Genomic DNA, 21,484 nt, shown 5'->3' on the forward strand with positions numbered 1-21,484 from the left:
TCAGCTTGGCAAATGATAAAGCTAGGGACGCTGAAGGATGTACGGAGTACTCCGCGGAGGAGTGAGATTCTGGCAATGTTACATGGCGTCCTTTGCGGAGATGAGCACGGTGCGGCTAATGCATGGAGTGCCTGATAGTGGATCTTGTCAACCACCTAGTATATTACCCGAAAGGGGCTTGGCTAGGCTGCTGACATGATGCATGGGGCTGATGTTCTTCATATGATCAAATTTATACATTGAAATTTGGTCTCTACCCAATCAGCTTACAGTATCTGCAAAGGTGATGGTATTATGGACTATACAAGTCGGGACTTGGAAATCATTCCAAGAGCGGCCACAGTCCGGCTTAGAATCACCCTGTTCCTAGTTTATAGCCTATATCTGAGGGATTAATTTGAATCACACGGTTTACACACCTGGTGATGTGCTAACGGAGAAAGCCGGGGCTGATGCCAATAATGCGAGGAGGTTGCAGACTTGAAAGCAGCGGCTGTTACTGTTTTCTTGACCACCTCGCTTCCCATCCTACTCTCTTCATGCTTCAATACTCGTCAGCTATCACATATCCCTGAGTCCCGACCAGAATGATGATGAAACCTCTCCGATTTCTTGCCTCCGCGCTGGCTCTTTGCCTGGTCGACGCCTATCTGGTGACTCCTCCAGGAACACCTGCGCCAGGGGCAGCGTCGGCTTGTAGTGCATGGGTGCAGGCCTCATACGGCCTGACATGCGACATAATCCACCGCTTTTATGGCATGACTGCGGCCGAATTCGAGGAATGGGTGAGCAAGTGCCCAGCTGCCCAGCTGTACCCTCTCTTACCTACATGTGTACTGACTCGGAGTAGAACCCTAGCGTCAGTCAGCTTGGTGACGGCTGCACCCTGATCACCGGCCTCTACTACTGCGTGCAGGTCAATTATATCACCCAAAGTCCAACATGGACGGCGCCCACGACTACGACACGTTCCACAACCAGCTCAGCCGGGAACGGTATCACCACACCGACTCCCACGCAGACCGGCATGGTGAGCAGCTGCAACAAGTTCTATCTGGTTGTCAGTGGTGACTCCTGCTACGACATTGCAGCTGCCCAGGGAATATCTCTAGACAACTTTTACGCCTGGAATCCCGCAGTTGGGAGCTCCTGCGGGGGCCTCTGGCCCGACTATTATGTCTGCGTGGGTGTGATATCAGGTGGCACGACGACTACTACTCTTACCACTACTACGTCTACTACGTCTACAGGCACCACAACCACAGCAGGAAACGGGGTTACCACCCCTACACCCATCCAGACAGGCATGGTGACTAGTTGCAACAAGTTCTACCTGGTTGTTAGTGGAGATGGCTGTTATGACATTGCCGCCGCAGCGGGGGTCGCGCTGAGTGACTTCTATGCCTGGAATCCCGCCGTGGGGAGCAGCTGTGCTGGTCTTTGGCCTAATTACTACGTCTGTGTGGGCGTCCTCGGCGGCGCAGGTACCACTACGACTAAGACTACTACTACTACAACGACCTCTGGCAACGGGGTTGCCACTCCAACACCAACTCAGTCAGGCATGGTAAGCAACTGCAAGAAGTTCTATCTTGTTGTGAGTGGAGATGGCTGTTATGATATTGCTGCGGCAGCCGGGATCGCGCTGAATGACTTTTACGCCTGGAATCCCGCCGTGGGGAACACTTGTGCTGGCCTTTGGCCTAATTACTATGTTTGCGTTGGTATCTAGTGGACATGGCTTGAGCTTTCCTGTATATGGCTTATGAGTTTGAATGTTTGATACCGGTATGATGATGGTATGGAAGCAATCTACAGTCCTGAGTTAAAACAACCCTTGTCTTAGAAAACAGAGTAGTGGTTCTGGTGACTCCAACAACAAAGGCGTCTCACGAAACTATACATGTAATTTCACCGCAGCAATAGTTCTGGTCAAGAGATACAGTCCCAGCAACACTACAGTAATTCAATCACCTTCGCCGAAGACAACTGGAAAAAGCCTGTACCATCTAGAATCGAATGTGGCTCTTGACTCGCGAGTGATGTGATGTTGGGGTATGGGGCTATGGGGGTAGCCCCAGCCTTCAGGCACCCTTTTCCTTATCAGGCTTATCAACAATCAGCTGACCCGCCTTGTCACCGATAAGCGGAGTCACGCCGACCTTCTCCAACTGGCTGTCAACATCCTCCTTGCTGCTCCTTCTTTCCCCCCAATTGAACTCTTTCAATTACAATACGTCGTTTAGCGGTCTAGTAAATCTCTGCCTATCTGTTATTGCAGGCCATAATGACAAAGAAGAGCGTCTTTGATCTTCGTGACTCGAACATGGCCTATCGCCTGTCAGGCCAGCTCCCCGATCCAACGCCTGTGTACGCTCCCAGCACAGCACCTTCTCAGACGACGACGACGACCACCACCACCACAACCTCGTTTTCTCCTGCAGATTATGCCCAGCCTTACTGTGACTTTATGACTGCGCATCCCACCATCTTCCACGCGGTCGACGGTTTCACAAAGGAACTCGAAAGCAAAGGTTACAAGCGCCTACCTGAGCGTGAGTCCTGGACGTCGAAGCTACAACGTGGTGGGAAGTACTATTGCACCCGGAATGGTAGTGCCTTTATTGCATTCTCTGTGGGAAAGGATTACCAGAGTGGGAATGGCTTGGCTATTGTGGCAGGCCACATCGATGCCTTGACCGCTAGATTGAAGCCTGTCTCTAAGCTTCCCACCAAGGCTGGATTCGTTCAGCTGGGTGTTGCGCCATATGCGGGCGGCCTCAATGAGACATGGTGGGATCGCGACCTGTCAATCGGCGGTCGTGTCTTGGTCCGGGACCCCACTTCCGGGAAGGTAGAGTCAAAACTGGTCAAGTTGGACTGGCCAATTGCTCGGATTCCTACTCTGGCTCCTCATTTTGGCGCTCCTTCGCAAGGGCCCTTTAACAAGGAGACACAGATGGTCCCTATAGTTGGTATCGACAACTCTGATCTCTTTCAGCAGCAAGGGTCACCTACGGCCCACTCGAGTAGTGGTATCAAGCCCGGGTCGTTTGCGGCAACCCAGCCAGAGAGACTGGTCAAGATCATCTCAAAGGAGCTGGGGATCACAGATTATGATACAATCCTGAGCTGGGAGCTGGAGCTCTATGACAGTCAGCCAGCTCGCCTTGGTGGCTTAGAGAAGGACCTTATCTTCGCTGGTCGCATCGACGACAAATTATGCTGCTACGCCGCTCAGCAGGCGCTGCTAGCTTCTCCAGATGACACATCGACGGGGTCAATCAAAATGGTTGGCATGTTTGACGATGAGGAGATAGGCAGCTTGTTGCGCCAGGGTGCCAGATCCAACTTTATGAGCAGCGTCATTGAACGCATCACGGAAGCCTTTGCATCGTCCAATTACGGACCGAATCTTCTCTCCCAGACAGTGGCCAACAGCTTCTTCGTTTCCTCAGATGTCATTCACGCCGTTAATCCTAACTTTCTGAACGTGTACTTGGAGAACCATGCCCCGCGCCTCAACGTCGGCGTGGCCGTCTCCGCCGATTCGAATGGCCACATGACGACTGATAGTGTCAGTTACGGCTTCATCAAGCGGGTTGCCGCCCGATGCGATTCTACATTGCAGGTATTCCAAATCCGCAACGATTCTCGCAGCGGAGGAACCATCGGACCCATGACCAGCGCTCGCATCGGCATGAGGGCTATTGACGTAGGAATCCCGCAACTGAGTATGCATAGCATTCGCGCCACAACAGGTAGCTTGGATCCTGGCCTGGGCGTTAAACTGTTCAAGGGCTTCTTTGACCACTTTGAGGAAGTCGACAAGGAGTTTGCCGACTTTTAGATCTTTGTTTTTTCAGCGAGGCTTTCCATTGGGATATAGACACGTCTGTTCGGTCGAGTCATCTTACGTATAGACGACAGTTCTTCCCTTTAAGAGGTAGATTCTTTTCTGGCTATGTTTTTCTCGGTGGTTTGTGTTGGGCTTGTCGTCGACCAATAACCCGATATCCATCGCCTGGTTCCTTGTTGTTTGTCTCTATGCTCATGACCGTTGTCTTTTACCTTTCATCCGTCCTTCGTCACATGCTCTGGCTGGTTGCTATAAGGTAGACTTCGTGTGCCAATGTGCTTACTTGGCGCAGACCAAGACATATTCAACTGCGGTCTGCAGCTAATTTCGTTCTTTCGGTGTAGTAGCAAGAGTAAGACTTTAGCGCATGACGATGCGCACTTATCGTTCGCTGTGAACCTTATCACCTCACCACAGTGTGTGGCAATATACCAAATTTTCTTCAATGCGAAAGTCTCGTAGAATCAGTTCAATATCGTTATTGGGGGTCGTTGAACGGAGAGCGCCTACGGAAGTACTTTGCCAGTTGACAAACTGATAAGACGCGCTAAGATAAGTATAACGCACAGACCAACCAAAAATTCCAGCGACACCAGCAGAAAGATTCGCAACCTTCACCAATCGTCAATCTGCTCCTATCTGTGCACCTGCCAGTATTTAATTCCTCTTTGATTCTGCCGTCTATATTCAAGAACTATGGCAGACTCATCAACCCCCACTAAGCCGGTCCACACGATCATTCTTGATGCCGGTCCCATCTTAAAGAATACCCCGCCTCTTTCCACGCTGCTCACACAATGCGAGGAACTCCTCATTACTCCGTCCGTCGTCCGTGAAATCCGCGATCCTGATGCTCGTTTGCGAGTCGAGACACTTTACTTGCCCTTCCTCAAACAGCGAACACCCTCGCCGAAGAGTGTCAGCGTGATCAGCGAATTCGCTCGAAAAACTGGTGATAGAGCCGTGCTCAGTAAAACCGATATCGAGGTTCTGGCGCTCGCATATGAAGTCGAGTGTGAGAGAAATGGCGGTGACTGGAGACTGAGAAGTACCCCTGGCCAGAAACAGGTAAACGGCAAGCCGCCGGTGAAGGAGGAAAAGAAAGTGGAAGAGCCCGAACAGGCAAACACGGCGGAAACAACAGAGACAACAGAGACAGCCGATGCGGCAGAGACGACAGAGACTTCGAAGGTGCCAGAGGTTGACGAAGTTGCGGAGGATTTGAGCAAGACTACGCTTGAAAACGGTGCCGGTGCCACTGAGGAACCAGCCCAATCTACAGAAGACGTAGAGACTCCAGAGACCGCACAAGCCGACGACGGTGAAGGAGGCGCCGACGCTGAACCCGAAGGCGGGGACGATGATGGCTCTGATTCTGATGGTGGCTGGATTACGCCTTCCAATCTGAAGAAGCGACAGGCCCTTGATGAGTCGATCTCTGCGTCTGCAGCACCCGAGCCAAAGATTATGCAGGTCGCAACCATGACCACTGATTTTGCGGTAAGTTCGGAGACCTTTTATATATGTTTAGACATTGCATTGGAACCAAACTGATCGTCATCATATAGTGCCAAAATGTTCTGCTTCAGATGAACCTCAATTTGCTGTCTACAACTACCCTTCAGAGGATCCGCCATCTCAAGTCCTTCATCAAACGCTGCCACGGTTGTTTTTTCACCACAAAAGATATGACCAAGCAGTTCTGCCCGCGCTGCGGTAAAGATACCCTCACTCGTGTATCTTGCACCACAGATGCAAACGGACAATTCAAGATGCATCTGAAGAAGAATATGCAATGGAACAATAGAGGCAACCGATACAGCATTCCCAAGCCCACCCACGGCAGCTCTAGTGGAAAGTGGAAAGGCGGCGGCGGAAAGGATGGATGGGGAACAGAACTCATTCTTGCTGAAGACCAGAAGGAATACGTTAGAGCATCGGTGGAGGAGAGTCGAAGACTCCGCAAGGAGCGAGACTTGATGGATGAGGATTACTTACCGGGAATCCTGACTGGCGAACGAAGCAAGCATGGTGGTAGACCTAAAGTCGGCGCTGGAAGGAATGTCAACGCAAGGCGGCGATAATTGTTTTCGCAGCTTCCTTGCCATCCCATATATAGTAGCTATGCATCTCTGGTGAGATTGGGATCTGGACAAGATTTAACGGATTTCCTTCTGTCTTTACGCGTGTTCTGCCCTTTGGCTGGTCATCGGCGGTATCGTTGGTTGGCATGCAAAAAGTGATTATGATTTTGGTTGTACTTTTTCCTTCCACATGTTTATAGAGCTTCAGGGACATCTACGACGGAATGAACATATAGACTAGTTTCATCAAGCAAAATGTGCGTACTCTTTGGCGGCACATATTGTCCGACGATGACATCGCTTCGTATGAGCAGTGTCTATCCAAAAGAGCAAGAAGTAAACGACATTTTCAGTCCTCAAAGATCGCACAATAACACCATTCGCCCATAAATGACTCGAAAACACCCTTTGTATACCAGCTCAGATTGCTACTATTCGTCCCTTATCACAGCGCCGCGTTCGTCTTCTCTGTTGAATTTGTCAGTTTCTCGAAGACGATGGCAATTTAAAGAGAGAATCGTACCAGGCTGCTGGGTCAGCAGGAGGCCATATCTCCGCTTGAGGGTGACACGGTGTCTGTTCATTGGAGTTATAAGATTAGCCCAATCCCTTTCCTTTTACACCGCAGGTATCGATCTATGACTCATGACTCACCTGGAGTACTTGTCATCTGGCGAAAACCGGGCAGGATGGGCAGACTTGGTGACTTCGCCGTTCTGTCATTCGAATTCGTGGTTAGCGTAAGTCGTACACACCTAATGGTAAAGAATCACTCACCAGGACCTTCTTGAGGGTGTACACCCTCTTGCCATCCTTGTCGAGAACATACTAGCAAACGACCCGTATCAGAAAAGTTCATCCTCTGCGCGATGAGACGGATGTCCGTTGTAACGTACCATAAGATGCATCCTGTTGCACAGTCAGTCACTTAGAGACAATAGGAAAGAAAATTGCGGCAGGGGCGAGAAGAGTCAAACTCACTTGAATTTGGATTATTGAATAAGGCTAGAAAGCGGTTCCGATCGATAGCTGTCTCGACTGTATTCCCCTCGTGATAATTCGAATTGATAAAAGTGGAGGATTTTTTTTTGTCGGAGAGTATGGAACTCAGGCCAATGAGAGCTTGCTTAGTCATTCGGGTGCGCTTTTAATTGCGTCGACGCCGAACCGAATTTTTTATTTTTCCTCTTCCCAACATCAAGCTCAACACACATCCAAATGGCAACGATAATATGATGATGATCATTGCTCATACTCGGATTCCAACATGATGTTGATGGAGCCCTTGGGTTAGCTGCAAGACTTTTGGCGAAAGCCTCATGATATCTACGTTGCCCTCCCACAACACTAGGTGTCCAGAAAATCCTCTTTTCTGGTAAGCAATAACTACTCGGGTCAGCACTAGAAGGGGTTGTATATCTGTTCTCTCCGGTGATGACACCATTTCAAGCTTAGGCAATGGCACTTTGATTTCTAGCTGTTGTCAGTGAATGCTTGTATTTGACTACAACGGTATCTGAGGAGAAGAACTTTGTTTCACCTGCTTTGAGTTGGCGAAGAGAATATGCGATAGAAAGCTTCGAGCTGACTCTTCGCTTTGTAGATAGAAATCTTAATTGATAGTCATAATTGAATCAAAATTTCCGTTCATCATGGCCTCTTCCACATCAATCCCCAGTTCACCTGCTGAGCTCGCTGGATCTCCCACCAAATCCATGCCACACAATGCTCGCCCAGTTCATCGCTCCAGGCCTCCGAAGCCTAACTACAAGCACATCCACCGGTTTCCTCTTCCCCTCGATGTTCATCCTCTACCACCTCTCATTCCTCACAATCCTCTGTCTCTCATTGGCGTGGTGCTGTCTTACCTCACTTATTTTATCTCTCCACCTCACCGAGAAATCTATGCCGCCTACTTCGATTCTGCGACGTCCTCCGTCCATGTCACGGATGAAAAGGCCATTCAAGCCTTGTGGGAGATGGGGTTCTTTGGAAAGGGCACTTTAAGCCGAAGTCAGCCTAGTTGGCTGGAACGCGAGAAGAAACGGAGGGGATTACTCGGAGGCCAGACCAACGAGGAACTCACACGGCAGCGTAGAACAGAACGACGTGAACTGAAACTCGAGAGAGCGAGAATGGAGAAGGTAGCAATTGAGCAGAGATTGAAGGCCGAAGCTGCGGCACGTGAGAGTGGTGCTACTCCCGTCGACCAGACGACGGCGACCCTACTCACAGACGGTGCTCCTGGTGGCACAGCCGTTACACTCGAAAAATTCTCTCTTCGGAAAGCAAGAGAAGCCAGAATGCTCGAGGCACAGCGTTCCAAGGAGCAGGGGAACAACGGCACTGCCTCCTCGTCTCCCGGGCAAGAGTCTCCCAGCAAGGCCGTTCGCTTTTCACCTGTTGTACAAGAGAAAGAATTTGCGTCAGATTCGGCAATTCTACGCCTTCCCGAGCCCGCTACAGAGGCTCAGGAGACATCACAGGAAGAGCTTTGCCTGAAAAACGAGGAGCACTTACAGTTATCAAACGAAGAGGCATTTTTCCTTGCATATGGGCTTGGGGTTCTTCATGTCTACGACCATCAGCAGAAGACCATTATTCCTCCTACATCTCTACTCTCTTTATTCTGTCACAACTCATACTACCCTCCACGTGATTCATCCACAGATCTGCAACCAGACGATCCTTTTATGATATCTTACATTGTCTACCATCACTTTCGATCCCTGGGCTGGGTCGTGCGTTCTGGGGTCAAATTTGGAGTGGATTATCTTCTGTACAACCGCGGCCCCGTGTTCTCCCACGCTGAGTTTGCGGTTGTAGTTATTCCTGCCTATGAGCACTCCTACTGGTCTGAAACGCCAGAGAGGAGATCTTCTTGTGCCACGAGACAGGCACGAAGTTGGTGGTGGCTGCATTGCGTGAATAGAGTCCAGGCGCAAGTCAAGAAGAGCTTGGTGGTATGCTACGTGGAAGTTCCACCGCCACGATCTCATGATTCGAAAGATCACTCAGAGGACATCGGGGTTCTCCTTTCTCGATACAGGGTGCGGGAAATGCTAATCAGGCGGTGGGTTCCTAATCGCACACGAGACTAACGTCGCCTCCGATACTGCCTCTATATCATTTGCTACATCATAGATAGCCTGTTAGGCTTTCAGTCGGCGAAGGGCGCTGCTCTTCGGTTGGCGAAGTGACCTACTGTAACAGTATTGTGAGAGGAGAAGGGAAGCGCCTTGTCGACACTGGACCGGTAATTTGGTTTCAATCAGAACTATCTTTACATAGGCACTCAATTTTGGCGAATCACAAGATCCTTGTGTAGCCTGGATTCACGATGTAGTAACTCTTCAGTGGAACATCTGTTGTAAATACGTTCTATTCCTAAATCGGTAATATTACTTCGACAGTCACGTGGTTTTCGCGTTTCGCGTTTCTCTGGTTCGGTCCATGAAGTAAGGATGATAAATGCTGATTGCACGTTTATATAGGATTTTATAACCCGATAGGCACAATAATGATTATTGTCTAGCATTCTAAGGTCTTATGGAGGGAATAAATCATGGAGACACAAGACGACAGCATCGACATTGTACAGCTGCAACGCGTCGCGCTGGGGCTAGTGAGTTGACACAGCTACTCAGTGGCGTTCCTGACCTTGTCCGTACTAACACCTTTCATCATTCAAAAGGACCTTGCACCGTCCCAACTCCTGCTGGACGAATTGGAGACGATCGATTGTGTTCCTCTTAGGATATCTGATGATAAGAATCGCGAAGATAACCAAACTTCGGACTTTGATGCATCGTCCACTAACCGCGAAGTCGTTCGACAATCGCCGGCCAGGTCGATTTCTCGAGAAGAGCATGCTGCTGTACCCTTGAATGGCCGGAAACGGTTGTCCTGGTCTAAAGACGCCCCTGTCAGTCCTCTACCCGTTGGATATACCGCGAAGATGGGTTCCGCAGACGGTGTCCCTTCAGACACTCAGGTCGTTTCGCAGTCGGTGTTTGACGATATGATCAGACAAAACAAGGATGCTGCTAGAAATGCGTCCGACAGCAATATTGTGGAGCGTGCCACAATGATGACTTTTCACGAGGGTGACAGTGGCCATGTAGATTTGTTGTCTGGGTTCGAGAACACATGTCCCGATATCATCGATGCCGAGGACAATGAAGAGCAAAACAGCTCCAAATTAGGAGAATCATCGCCCATGCACTACCAACCGAACCTATTTCCTGAATCTCAGCGGTTCTTGACAAGCACACCAGCGACAGCCTTCAATTTAGGCCAACCCGAGCCTTCCAATTCCGAGACCCCATGTGTTTCAAAGAATCCTCTTGCATCGGACATTCAATCGAGCGGCGGGATCATGGCACTGAGCCAGGTGTTCAAGGCAACACAGGCTCCGTCGTCTCCATTGGTTTATGGTCAGCAGCCCGACCTCATGTCCGACCGACCTTCTCCAAATCTTCCCATTCAAAATCATCCGCTAGCTACAGTGCTATCTTCTCCTCTGAACGCGCTCGCCGCAACCTTTCCGCAAGACCGCTCGGAGACACCAATGGGCTACATCAGTATGAAAGAGTCTCAGGCAAGACGTGACAGAATCCTGCAACAAAGGATGACACGATCCGCGGAGCACATATATGCCGAGGACCAGAGCGACGGCGAGTTTGAAAAGGAACCTAGTTTTGTGGAGCGTATCATTCGCCAGAGAACGATCGATCAAGAAGCTTTGGCGCAGTTTGCTGGAGTGGCAGCCCCGGCAAGAGCGTCAAGCCGACGGCGAACCGGCGAAGAAACCACTTCTCCATCCAGCAAGTTGAAGCAACGAGATCAGGCTGATGCGCTGAAAAGCCCTGCCTCTTGTGTTGACACTCACACAATTGATACGGCACTTCAATCGGGTGCAATTAGTGAAGCCGAAACTGAACATGGTGGCGACTTGGCACGATCTCAACCTACTCAACAGGCTCCCAGTCTCTCCACCGATGAGGACAAGGAGAACTGTAATAATGATTCGGAACACTGTCTTCCTATTACAGCTTCTGCGCATGGCCGACTTTCTCAGGCACTCTCTCTACATGATGATTCATTGGCCCAGGAAAATATTCAACTGTCTCGCAGTCCTGACCGAAAAGCAAACGAGCCTAAAGCAATATCGGAAACCATGGTTGTGAAAGATTCTCAACAATCCCCTCGGCAAGAAGACCATGGGCACCACGATAAGGTTGTCACGAATAGTCCGTGGCATCACAGCGAACGGCCTCATTCCCGGGTCCGATACCATGGTGATCCCTCAGACCGGCATAGGGTTATTTCATCCCCCACAAGGCCTTTAGCATTGCGCTCGTCTCCCCCTCCTCCGGAGTGTGAACAAGACCAAGTGCTACACCCGGCCCATCTTAACAGCGCAACGATGCGTAGTCGGTCAAGCTCAGTGAGCTGTCACGACTCCTCCTGTCAGCTTCCAAGGGACGCATCCTCAGCCCAGGAAGTCGCGACAACGCGATCTAGCAATTCTGTTGGCCGAAAGACCAAGGGAACCGAACCCAAGAGTGCAAGAGTAGATCCTCGTGAAAAGCCCTCCTCCATGCCGTCTCGCGTGGCTGAAACACCTGTACCCCAACGTCCGAGGGGCTTCGGTGATATAATCCCAACAACGAGCGTTCCCGAGTCTAGTCCAAACACAATACACAATCAGAGCTGGGCAGAGGATGCGGATAATGACCCTATGGATCAAGAGGATGATGACCTGCCCCCTACTTATTCCACTGAGCAAGTGCGCGTCAGTCACTCTCAGCCACTTGTCCCTGAGAGTTCGACCCCAATTCGACCTTTCCGCACTGCCAAAATACTCTCGAGTCCAAGTGGGAGACAGCGCAGGGCGCTAACAGAGATAGCTGCCGATGCTTCGCCTCAGGCTGGAACTGCTCTCGTCGATGTTGACATTGGCATTCTCACAGCCGATGATAAGGAATTTAGTTCCGTGGTCTCTACGTCCCCGATCCCACCGAGGAAAAAGCGACGTGGAAATGGGCAGAACGTATATGCATCTGATCCGATATTACCTTTCACGCCTCGTATCACTTCTCAGCGTGCTCAATCTCAAAATGGCGAGAAGACCACGGTACAGAGTTTGCAAACTGACGAGTCTTTGGACAAGTCTGAATCGAGCTTCCTAAAAAGATCAAGATCTTCCAAGCGAATGGGGACAGTATGGGAGGTGGAGGATACTCCTCAATATCACGTTTCCCGGAAAGAAAGGTTGAAAACCCTTCCTCGCCCTCGTGCTGAGGCGGGCTCAGGGCCTCGCCCATCGGAACCGGCAGAGGATATGAATGTGCATGCTGGGGAGAAAGAGGATCTCTGTCAGGGAAGCCTTGAGATTCCACAAGATAAAGGAGAGAAAATGAAGGATAAGTCCCCAGAGCCAATGCGCAATGATGCCTCCGATCTAGCCAGTTCGATTCACGGAAATACCTCTCCGATCGCGCTGAATCAAGTCATTGCTCCCTGGAGTGGCCAGAAACGGGCATATTACCCTGCAACTTGTGTCGGCAAGCCACCCGGCATCTCGCAGTCGCGAGTCTTGGTCAAGTTTGAAGATAGCGTTCCCCTTGAAGTGCCGATGGGCGCTGTCAAACGACTGGAATTGAGAATCGGTGATGCTGTCAAGGTTGACATGCCCAATGTCCCCAAAGTGACACATATCATTCGCGGCTTTGAGGATAGGGTTAGCGCTGAGGACATCACAAAGGCTGCCTCTGACGGAGACCTTCCGATCACCGATGTATACGGTTATACTACTTTGTTACTCGGACCAAAACAACGCAAGAGCCTTCCGACCGGTGGGCTGACGGGGCCTGACAATCTCATCAAGGTTCCCGTATCGCGGATCTATTTGGACACGATCTTGTGGAATCAGCTCAAAGATCGAGCTTTTACCTATAGTTCGGGAGCTACGCATTCCGAAAGCAGGCTCCAAACGCCTTCTGACAGGTATTCCACGCCAGCATCTCCGGGTTCACGGCTACCGCGAAGCATTCGCTTGTTGAACGGTATTTTCGCGGGCATGGTGTTCGCTGTCTCCTACGGTGATAATGACGAAGCCAAATCTCGTATCACAAAGATGATCCAGGACAATGATGGGAGCATCCTGAAGGACGGCTTCAATGAGCTCTTTGAGTTGCCTTCGCACGCACCGCTTACGACTCCGACAAAATCACCAGCGTCAGGTGCGAACTGCGACAATGGGCAGTTCCGTCTGGCACCTAATGCTGAAGAAGTGGGATTCGCTTGCCTCATTGCCGATAAGCATTCTCGCCGCCCGAAGTACATGCAGGCGCTGGCCTTGAATATACCTTGTCTATCAGACCGCTGGATTGAGGACTGCGTTGCCCAAAACCGAATCCTGGATTGGGAAATATATTTGCTCCCTTCGGGCGAATCTATATATCTCAATGGAGCAACGAAATCGAGGTTCTTGGCTCCGTATCCGGCTACAACAGCGCGACTACCGGATACTATTGCAGCTCGCCCCAACTTACTCAAGGACCAGTCTGTGTTGCTTGTCATGGGTCGCGGTGGGCGGTCAGATGAAGAAAGAAGAAAGGCATACATTTTCCTCACGTACGCCTTGGGTGCTTCTAGAGTTGAGCGTGTGCCTGACCTCAAGTCGGCGAGAGCAAGCCTGGACCAACAGGCTGCTGCAGGCACTGGATGCACCTGGGATTGGATCTACGTCGACGGCGATGAGATGGCATCGGCAAAGGCCACGATTCTGGGTTCCTCAATGCCCGGTACACTCAAGTCTCAGTCATTTAAAGGTGCGAAGAAACGCAAAAGAACTGAGTTGATTGAGTCTATCGATGGCAGCGATATTGGCTTGAGTACCAATGTCAGAATAGTGGGCAATGAGTTTGTTTGTCAGAGTCTAATACTCGGGAGGCTGTTCGGGCAGTGATGTCTCCCTCTTTCCTTCCTTGACGGCCTTTCCGTGCCGTCCTATCTTGTTATGTCGCCATGGGTTTTGTGCATCATCTGCATCGGAAGTTGAAGTTTTGTTTGGTTAATGGTTGGAGTGAGCCGCCAATGCTCTAGACTTGTACAGATACCCCTGCATTTTTTGCTATACTTCTCCAAACGCGTGTTTCTTGGCACAGCATCTACTTCTCGCTCTTTGGAACAACCAGATTAGAGAGCATACACAATCCAGGTTTATAATTCTGATCCTGTCTGCTACCGAAGACTCGGACACTTAGGTAATTTGGTCCATGTGACAATCTATAATACAAGAAACACCTTAAAGCCCCGCAAATGAGTCATACAAAGAGCTCTGATAATATGTTGCTGAAGATAAGAGAACTTATCGATCAACTAACGGCCACCCTTGCCCTTCTTCGCGGCCTTCTTCTTGCTCTTAAGGCTCTTCATCTGGGCAGCACGATCGGCTCTAGCCTGCCTCTTTCTCCAGGCCAGCCAGCGGTTCTTGCGCCTATAGGGCTTGGCGGTGATGCCGGCCTTCTCAGCAGCGCGACCAATCTGCCAGTTCGCCTCACGGTACATGTATCCAGGACGCAGCTGGGGGCCTGTGGCGGCATTGGCGGCCTCCACGCTGGAGACCATCATGCCCTCTTCAATAGTTGCGACCAAATCTGACTGAGCAACGACTTCGGGGCCATCAGGGATGCGAGGGACAGCGATCCTGTTCAACTTCCGTCTCGTCGGGGCGTTCCGCGGTGTGGGCAGCTTTCCTTCTTTCTCGAAGCAGACACCAATGTACTTCCGGTCCGGATGCCGCTCCGGATCGAGGTAATATCTCACATAACCAGCCTCTGTGGCATAGATGGTGTGGTCTCTGCCCATCGCACAGTTCTCGCCGGGGAACCACTTCGTTCCGCGCTGTCGGAAGATAATGCAGCCGGGGACAACATATTCACCACCGGTTTTCTTCGCGCCGAGCCGCTTCCCAGCAGGATCACGGGAGTGTCGATTGGCAGTACCCTGGGTGGCGTGAGAGGCGTAACGGACATGAGAGAGAGGGAGAAGGATTTTGGAGATCGGAGACGGTGCGGAGATGGGGGTTCGTTGGAAGAGTAGCGAAGATCGAGGCGGGTGGTGTATCGCCTGCGACGAGCGGAGGGAAGAAGCAAATGTGCGTTCGAGCGCCCGGAAGGGCGCTAACAATCTGGGTTGTAACATTGTGGTCTACACGGAAGGTGGTGTCACTCCAATGCCCAACCGGCGAGGACTGCGGAAGCTCATCACAGTTGGAAATCCGCGACTTTTTCCAACAATCTTGGCGTCGAGTCACGTGCCACTGAGACAGCTGGCTTCAAGGGACGATGGTTTGTTGCCGACTAAGCTATCAATTACTGAATCTTTTATATTTCATTTCCTCTCCATATAGGTCAACTATTTCTTTATAATACAGTAACGAACACCATGCTTTCTAGCTGGGTTAGATGCCTTGGGCTTCTGCTCCTCCTGGCCTCCGTCGCTCAGGCGCAATTCCAGTTCTTCGAGCACATGTTTGGTGGTCATCAAGAACACCATCAACAGAACACACAAAATTCTGCCAGCGATAGTGGAAGATACCAACAGCTATGGGAAGGAAGTGAGTTATCGCGCAGGATCTTGCCTCTCAATCAAAAGATGTGGACAAAATAGCTAACGCCTTCATTGCGCCGCTACCAGCCAACTGCAACAAATACCTCTGTCCGGGGACCCTCGCATGCGTTGACTTTCCTCATCATTGTCCATGTGCGCATCCAAGTGTCGAAGATAAGGTTGAATTGGGCAAAGGAAGTGCTGTCTGCATCTCGAAAGGAGGCTACAAGCCTGGGGAGGCGGCGCGGAAGATTGAGTTGGCTCGGAAAGGTCTATTGTAATCATACGAATTGAGTAGGGCATCAACAGCACGCGAAAAGTTGATCTTTGAGCGAGACTTGTGCTGTAGGTATATTCAATCTCAATTCAAGTGTTCTCAGCGATTCGGTTCACCGCTCTGATGTAGAACTGTGATGCGCTCGGTCGGTACGGATTACTGCGACACAATCCGGTCTCGCGAGAACAATAAATTGTGTCCCTACAAAATTGGAATGCGTCTCAGACTGATCAGGCCTGGTAGAATTCATGACAGGTTCAAGGGTATAACAATGACACTTGTTTACTTTGCACCTTTTCTGGTTTGTTCTGCGTGGCCTCTTATCTCCGCTTAATCCCGTGCGGTACAAGAGTACAATGGAAGTTCGTCATTCCTCTTTGCTCCGCCACAGCTCGACATTTTCTTCCACCACCTCGAGAGCTAGACTACCAGAGGTGTTCGTCTTCATTTGCGGAAGTTACAGACAGCTCTACTTAGCCCTCAAGAAACCCACATACGTGAAGTCTATTCATTCAGACCCCTCGAGTGACCACCTTTATGTGGAGCTCAAAACTACGAACATCCCTCGCAGGGTCGGTGGCAGCGCCTGGCCGTGCTTTCGCGAGCTCATTCACAAGAGGACGTCGGAGCCCTCGAGTTCCTCGAGATGTGACACGGAGATTAAGGCCTGTAGCACATAACAGAGGAGCACTCTCCCCACAACAATTTGAACAAACAACTGCGGAACCGAACAGGCCAACTCCGAACTACGACCCAGCCCAGAACACCTTACTTTCTCCCGTTCATATACCAGAAGATCCCAATGGCGTGCTCAAAGAGACACATCCAGCCATGGGGATATTGGCAAATTCCGGTTTGGTTATACAAAGACAGCTTGAGTTGATGAATGTGATGATGTATGCAGCCTCATATACCGCAGGGAAAAGGTCATGTCAAAGTCAAAGCTAACTAGCGATTCACAGCGGATTCGAACAAGCGAATAAATACGTCATCATGGATGCAAATGGAAACCATATCGGGTACATGGCCGAACAAGAGAAGGGCATGGCGAATATGATGGCGCGACAGTGGTTTCGAACACACCGGAGTTTTGTAACGCATGTGTTTGATCGGCATGAAAACGAGGTGCTTCGAGTATGTCTTATATCCGTCTGTGAAATTAGACCGGAAATGGATTTTCTAACTCTTTTCAGTTCCACCGCCCCTTCTCTTGGATTAACTCTCGCATTCGGGTGTACGACCCTCTTGATGTTGCCAAAAACGCCTTCTCAACTTCAACCGCAGTCCAGACTGCATCTTCGGGGTCACTTGTCGAAGCTACGGGGGGCTCAAATGCACGCGTCTCGCCTTTGGGATTAGAGGATATGCGTGTCATTGGAGAAGCACAGCAGCAGTGGGCGCCGTTGCGGCGGAAATACAACCTTTTCACCTATCATCACTCCCCTCTTGGCGCCACAGAGATGGGAACTCAGAGATTACCTCTTTCGCAAACGGGGTTATCAAACTCGCAGCAGATGCAATTGACTCAGACAAGTGACAGCGGTCAAGATGTTGGGGAATACCATCAATTCGCCTATGTCGATGAGCCCTTCCTGTCATGGGATTTCTCTCTACGCTCGGCAGATAACCGACTCATTGGTTCAGTCAATCGGAATTTCGTTGGCTTTGCGCGGGAATTGTTCACAGACACAGGTGTCTATGCTCTTCGCATGGATTCTGCGGCCCTTGGTCCCGAGGATTTGACCACACAAGCGAACGTGCCAACTGGAATGACGCTGGATCAACGGGCAGTAATGCTTGCCACTGCGGTTAGCATTGACTTCGATTACTTTAGTCGCCACAGTGGTGCTGGCCGTTTTGGTTTCATGCCCATCTGGTTCCCCGGCATTGGCGGAGAGGCCGCTGCAGGTGGTGCTGCTGCCGGTGGTGCCGCTGCTGGCGAAGCTGGAGCTGTAGGTGAGGCGGCCGCGGGCACCATTGGCAGGGCTGGCGCCGCTGGAGGAATTGCTGAAGGTGCTGCTGCAGGAGCTGCTGGTGCGGGTGCGATGGCTGGTTACGATGCGTTGTCAAGAGGCATGGCAGGGGAAAGCAATCCACAGCATCCTCCCCCGCCCGAGCAGCAGCCATACTCGGCAGACCAGCAATCATCGGTTCCCGGTCAAGCAGGTCCCTACGGGGATGTATGGGCCGAGGAGCAAGAGGATCCTTTTGCTCGCGCGCCTGAGGATCCCTGGAACATCGAGGAGCCAGATGATGAGGGTGAAGAAGGGGACAATGACTGGTTTTGATGATTGCGATAAGATTATACCCCTGGCATATGTTGTACCTGCTTATTTCTGTTGGTTCTCATGAACAATGAGAACTCTCGAAATCATTCTCCGTATAGATTATTGAGCGCCCGATGTACATTAAAATGTATTATAAGTAGATATTATTTCAATGTGAGACTGTCAAGCCATTCTTACCAAGCTTGTCCTTTCATTACTTATAGTATCAGCGCCTTATATTAAACTTTTATGATCGGTCTTCTGTCCTTGCGGGCCGATCCTCGGGGAAAGCCACAGTAAATCTTGCCGGGTGGCAACTGGCAAACCCCGTTTCCATTTCCGTTGTCAGCTATAGAGTACTTGGACCAATATCCTCCGGCAGCATCCTCCATCCTTGCACTGATCCTCCATCTCTAGACCGTCCTTCTACTCTTTACAGGCTTAGCTTCCACTAGGAGTTATTCAGACCGCGTCCACATTTGGGGAATCGGGATTTAAGAACCCCACATCGATCACCACTTCTCCGCAGCCCACATACACGGCTTCGGCTATTCTACAAACTCAACGCTTTTTCCTTCTCTTTGTCGCTACGCCTGCTAAGTTGCTCGTTCGCTTTCCTCCGATCTTACGATCTTCGGTTACACAATGTCGTCCGTCGCACAGAAACGTCTCTTTCACGAGTATAAGAACTTGTCAACGAACCCTCCCGAGGGCATCACTGCCGGCCCAGTCAGCGAGGATGATATGTTTCACTGGGAGGCCTTGATTCAAGGTCCTGAGGGTACACCGTACGAAGGAGGAGTGTTTGCAGCAGAGCTCAAGTTTCCCAAAGATTACCCGCTGAGTCCGCCAACAATGAAATTTGTCGGTGGTGGGGTTTGGCATCCGAATGGTGAGAAATAACTTAGCTCTTCTCCCTTTTCACTCAACATCACGTCCAGGCGGTGGCTGACAGGTCCTCCTAACAGTCTATCCCAACGGAACCGTCTGCATATCCATTCTCCATCCTCCCGGCGATGATCCGAACCATTACGAGCATGCATCCGAGCGGTGGTCGCCCATTCAGAGTGTGGAGAAAATCCTAATCTCTGTCATGAGCATGCTGGCAGAACCCAACGACGAAAGTCCGGCCAACGTCGAGGCGGCGAAAATGTGGAGAGAACGCAGGAGCGAGTATGAGCGGAAGGTCCGTGATGAGGTCAGGAAAGGCCTGGGTCTGTAGGGAACGACATGCGGACGCGCTGGATGGATATATAAGGTATTTATTCCTGGGGCTGTACATAAGCTGTGAGCCATACTCAAGCTACGAGATTGTCTACATGTGGCACTTCTAGCATCGAAGCTGGCGTGGTTATGAGATTGGGTCGGATAAATGGCGTTTCTGGTGTGTTCGCAATGTCTTTTTTTTTTTTTTTTAATCTTTTATATCACTCAGCATGTCGCTTTCGGCTTCATATTCGTTCTTATTGTGTAACAGGTTGACGCGGAATAGACCTCTTGTTTCCCCATCACTTGTCAATCGAAAACTTTATAATTTCCGCTGCGAAGCGACCATCCATTGTCCCGTTGTATCAGCTTGGAGTGGTCATCTTCTTATCGATCCACCCTTCAAGTCCTTCCTGCCGATCGTAGAGGATCTCAATCTCCGCCTTCAAGTTCAACATGAGCATCTGCTGCAGCTCTGCGCGCCATTCCTGCTCTGGCCCATCTTCTGCCCACACGGGATTGTTCGCGAGCATTGTAATAGCCTTCTTTCTATCCCTCGGGCTCAGGCGAATGAAAGCCTCGTCACCGAAAGAGTCTGCACCTCCAATGACGTCTGATGTTCGGAGTCCCAGCCAGCGAAGCTTGGAAACGTTGAGCTTCTCGTTGTCGCGCGCATGCGCCATCGAGCCATATTTATAAGTTGACATGATTGCCATGCCATCAGGATCACTGTCAACGAGAGCGTAAAAGCGCGGGGCTTCCTCTGCGGCGAGATGTCTAGTCTCATCAAGCAATCTTCGAACAAAGGCTCGCGTGCTGAGGTCTGGATAGCCTTTGCCCTGTATTTCACCGTCAATTGCTGCGCCGTGTCCCAACGTTGAAAAACTCACTGTTACCAATACGCCTTTTCCTGCAACTGCTCTAGTGTGGTAGCTGCTTCTCGAGAGCCGACGATAAACTGCCTGAGAATGAGATGTTATCACACTGTGCGCAGCGGGAGATACGTGGTGATATGTCCTCTCTTACTTCTTTTTCCAGGATCAAGACCCATTTCACCTCGGAGGCATCGATTGCTTCAATGTCTTCCGTGTTCGGTATCAGGACATCCTAGCTCATCTCATCGTCATCATTTATCCTGGGAGAAACGTGGAAATTTGAACTACCTTGGTTGATAGGCGAGCGTCCACTACTTCACCAGCTTTGGTCATCAGACGATAATATCCTGCAACAAGCCCTTTGGCTACCGCGTCCTGCGCCATCTGATGTTAGCTGAATATTCGAGTCAAAGAGTCGATCTGGATGTATTACCACGTTCAACGCCGCTCTATCAACCCCAATTGTATGAGCAATATCATCAATTATCGCATCAACGATTTGCTGAGAACCGAAACAAGCTGGATCGCTGTAATATATGTCTCTGTTGCCTCAATCAGCCAGCGCTCGAGGCTTACCTTAATTCGGAGAATTGAAACCTTTTGGAAACTACCAGACCAGCTTGAATTGCCTCCGCGATAACTGCTATTCCTCGGACGATGGCAGCTAACAACTTTAGTTTGATCCAGATTTCCAAAGAAGAAGTTCCCTACTAAATTTCCAAGCCTCATAAGCATTCCTACCCGGCCAGCTGTAGGATGATAGTATTTCTTTCTCCTCGGTCTCTAGAGCAAGGTTTTCGGGATTTATGGAAAAGGAAACTCCTCTGAATCTCCGTTTCAATGTCAGGGTTGGTCGACCGTCTGGCGTTCGTAGCTCATCGAGGATCTCTATGAGTGCATTGTTAATGAACGTCTGAACTCGCTCTTTCTGGGACTGCTCCTGACTCGTGAACAGCCTAGCTGAGCTTGATTCAGCATTGTCCGGTGCAGTCTCCATTGCTAGCGGTTAGCTCATGGTCGTATTCTATGTTTGTCGATACATTGAGAAAGGTCGATGGACAAGAGTCAAGTGACTATGTAGTCGAAGCAGCAGTGAACGGACTCGGGGAGGTCATATCCTCTAGTAAGTTCAGAAGTCTCTATGATGCCATGATAATTCCCGATATATCAAGTCTATCTGGGCTGCTTCAACGTAAATTCAATTCTTTCAGAGTCGAAGAACTATATTTCTTGCCTCCAGCCACCATCTAGTCTATAGCTTAGACCAGAATAAAAATATACTCAACAACGCTATC

General features: G+C 50.3%; 10 protein-coding genes across 10 annotated transcripts; 7 read left to right on the forward strand and 3 right to left on the reverse strand.

Moving 5' to 3' along the window:
- Positions 1 to 587: 587 nt before the first annotated feature.
- Positions 588 to 1,732, forward strand: ALT_6305 (LysM peptidoglycan-binding domain-containing protein; the record flags this gene model as incomplete). Its single annotated transcript, XM_033560345.2, has 2 exons — positions 588 to 785; positions 851 to 1,732. The coding sequence occupies 2 exons, from the start codon at positions 588 to 590 to the stop codon at positions 1,730 to 1,732; spliced, it is 1,080 nt and encodes a 359-aa protein (XP_033416236.2).
- Positions 1,733 to 2,287: 555 nt separating this feature from the next.
- ALT_6306 (M18 family aminopeptidase) lies at positions 2,288 to 3,850 on the forward strand (the record flags this gene model as incomplete). The annotated part of the gene is made up of 1 exon (XM_033560344.2): positions 2,288 to 3,850. One exon carries the CDS (start codon positions 2,288 to 2,290, stop codon positions 3,848 to 3,850), a length of 1,563 nt encoding a protein of 520 aa, XP_033416235.2.
- A 705-nt stretch (positions 3,851 to 4,555) lies between these two features.
- Positions 4,556 to 5,943, forward strand: ALT_6307 (rRNA-binding endoribonuclease; the record flags this gene model as incomplete). The annotated part of the gene is made up of 2 exons (XM_033560343.2): positions 4,556 to 5,359; positions 5,428 to 5,943. The coding sequence occupies 2 exons, from the start codon at positions 4,556 to 4,558 to the stop codon at positions 5,941 to 5,943; spliced, it is 1,320 nt and encodes a 439-aa protein (XP_033416234.2).
- Positions 5,944 to 6,388: 445 nt separating this feature from the next.
- ALT_6308 (H/ACA ribonucleoprotein complex subunit NOP10) lies at positions 6,389 to 6,851 on the reverse strand (the record flags this gene model as incomplete). The annotated part of the gene is made up of 5 exons (XM_033560342.1): positions 6,389 to 6,411; positions 6,467 to 6,519; positions 6,598 to 6,659; positions 6,721 to 6,771; positions 6,840 to 6,851. The coding sequence occupies 5 exons, from the start codon at positions 6,849 to 6,851 to the stop codon at positions 6,389 to 6,391; spliced, it is 201 nt and encodes a 66-aa protein (XP_033416233.1).
- Positions 6,852 to 7,595: 744 nt separating this feature from the next.
- sen2 (tRNA splicing endonuclease subunit SEN2) lies at positions 7,596 to 9,044 on the forward strand (the record flags this gene model as incomplete). Its single annotated transcript, XM_033560341.2, has 1 exon — positions 7,596 to 9,044. One exon carries the CDS (start codon positions 7,596 to 7,598, stop codon positions 9,042 to 9,044), a length of 1,449 nt encoding a protein of 482 aa, XP_033416232.2.
- Positions 9,045 to 9,508: 464 nt separating this feature from the next.
- Positions 9,509 to 13,918, forward strand: ALT_6310 (chromatin-binding protein RAD9; the record flags this gene model as incomplete). The annotated part of the gene is made up of 2 exons (XM_033560340.2): positions 9,509 to 9,568; positions 9,638 to 13,918. The coding sequence occupies 2 exons, from the start codon at positions 9,509 to 9,511 to the stop codon at positions 13,916 to 13,918; spliced, it is 4,341 nt and encodes a 1,446-aa protein (XP_033416231.2).
- A 413-nt stretch (positions 13,919 to 14,331) lies between these two features.
- Positions 14,332 to 15,156, reverse strand: ALT_6311 (mitochondrial 54S ribosomal protein bL27m; the record flags this gene model as incomplete). Its single annotated transcript, XM_033560339.2, has 1 exon — positions 14,332 to 15,156. The coding sequence occupies one exon, from the start codon at positions 15,154 to 15,156 to the stop codon at positions 14,332 to 14,334; it is 825 nt and encodes a 274-aa protein (XP_033416230.2).
- Positions 15,157 to 16,834: 1,678 nt separating this feature from the next.
- ALT_6312 (scramblase family protein) lies at positions 16,835 to 18,129 on the forward strand (the record flags this gene model as incomplete). Its single annotated transcript, XM_033560337.2, has 2 exons — positions 16,835 to 16,975; positions 17,035 to 18,129. The coding sequence occupies 2 exons, from the start codon at positions 16,835 to 16,837 to the stop codon at positions 18,127 to 18,129; spliced, it is 1,236 nt and encodes a 411-aa protein (XP_033416228.2).
- A 624-nt stretch (positions 18,130 to 18,753) lies between these two features.
- On the forward strand, positions 18,754 to 19,330 carry ALT_6313 (E2 ubiquitin-conjugating protein UBC7; the record flags this gene model as incomplete). Its single annotated transcript, XM_033560336.2, has 2 exons — positions 18,754 to 19,000; positions 19,077 to 19,330. The coding sequence occupies 2 exons, from the start codon at positions 18,754 to 18,756 to the stop codon at positions 19,328 to 19,330; spliced, it is 501 nt and encodes a 166-aa protein (XP_033416227.1).
- Positions 19,331 to 19,679: 349 nt separating this feature from the next.
- Positions 19,680 to 21,186, reverse strand: ALT_6314 (topoisomerase 6A family protein; the record flags this gene model as incomplete). Its single annotated transcript, XM_033560335.2, has 7 exons — positions 19,680 to 20,153; positions 20,205 to 20,276; positions 20,341 to 20,421; positions 20,478 to 20,564; positions 20,623 to 20,716; positions 20,766 to 20,853; positions 20,931 to 21,186. The coding sequence occupies 7 exons, from the start codon at positions 21,184 to 21,186 to the stop codon at positions 19,680 to 19,682; spliced, it is 1,152 nt and encodes a 383-aa protein (XP_033416226.2).
- Between the last annotated feature and the right edge of the window lie 298 nt (positions 21,187 to 21,484).

Source organism: Aspergillus lentulus (genome assembly GCF_001445615.1).
Source record: "Aspergillus lentulus DNA, contig: Alt12, strain: IFM 54703, whole genome shotgun sequence".
Taxonomy (NCBI): Eukaryota; Fungi; Ascomycota; class Eurotiomycetes; order Eurotiales; family Aspergillaceae; genus Aspergillus; species Aspergillus lentulus.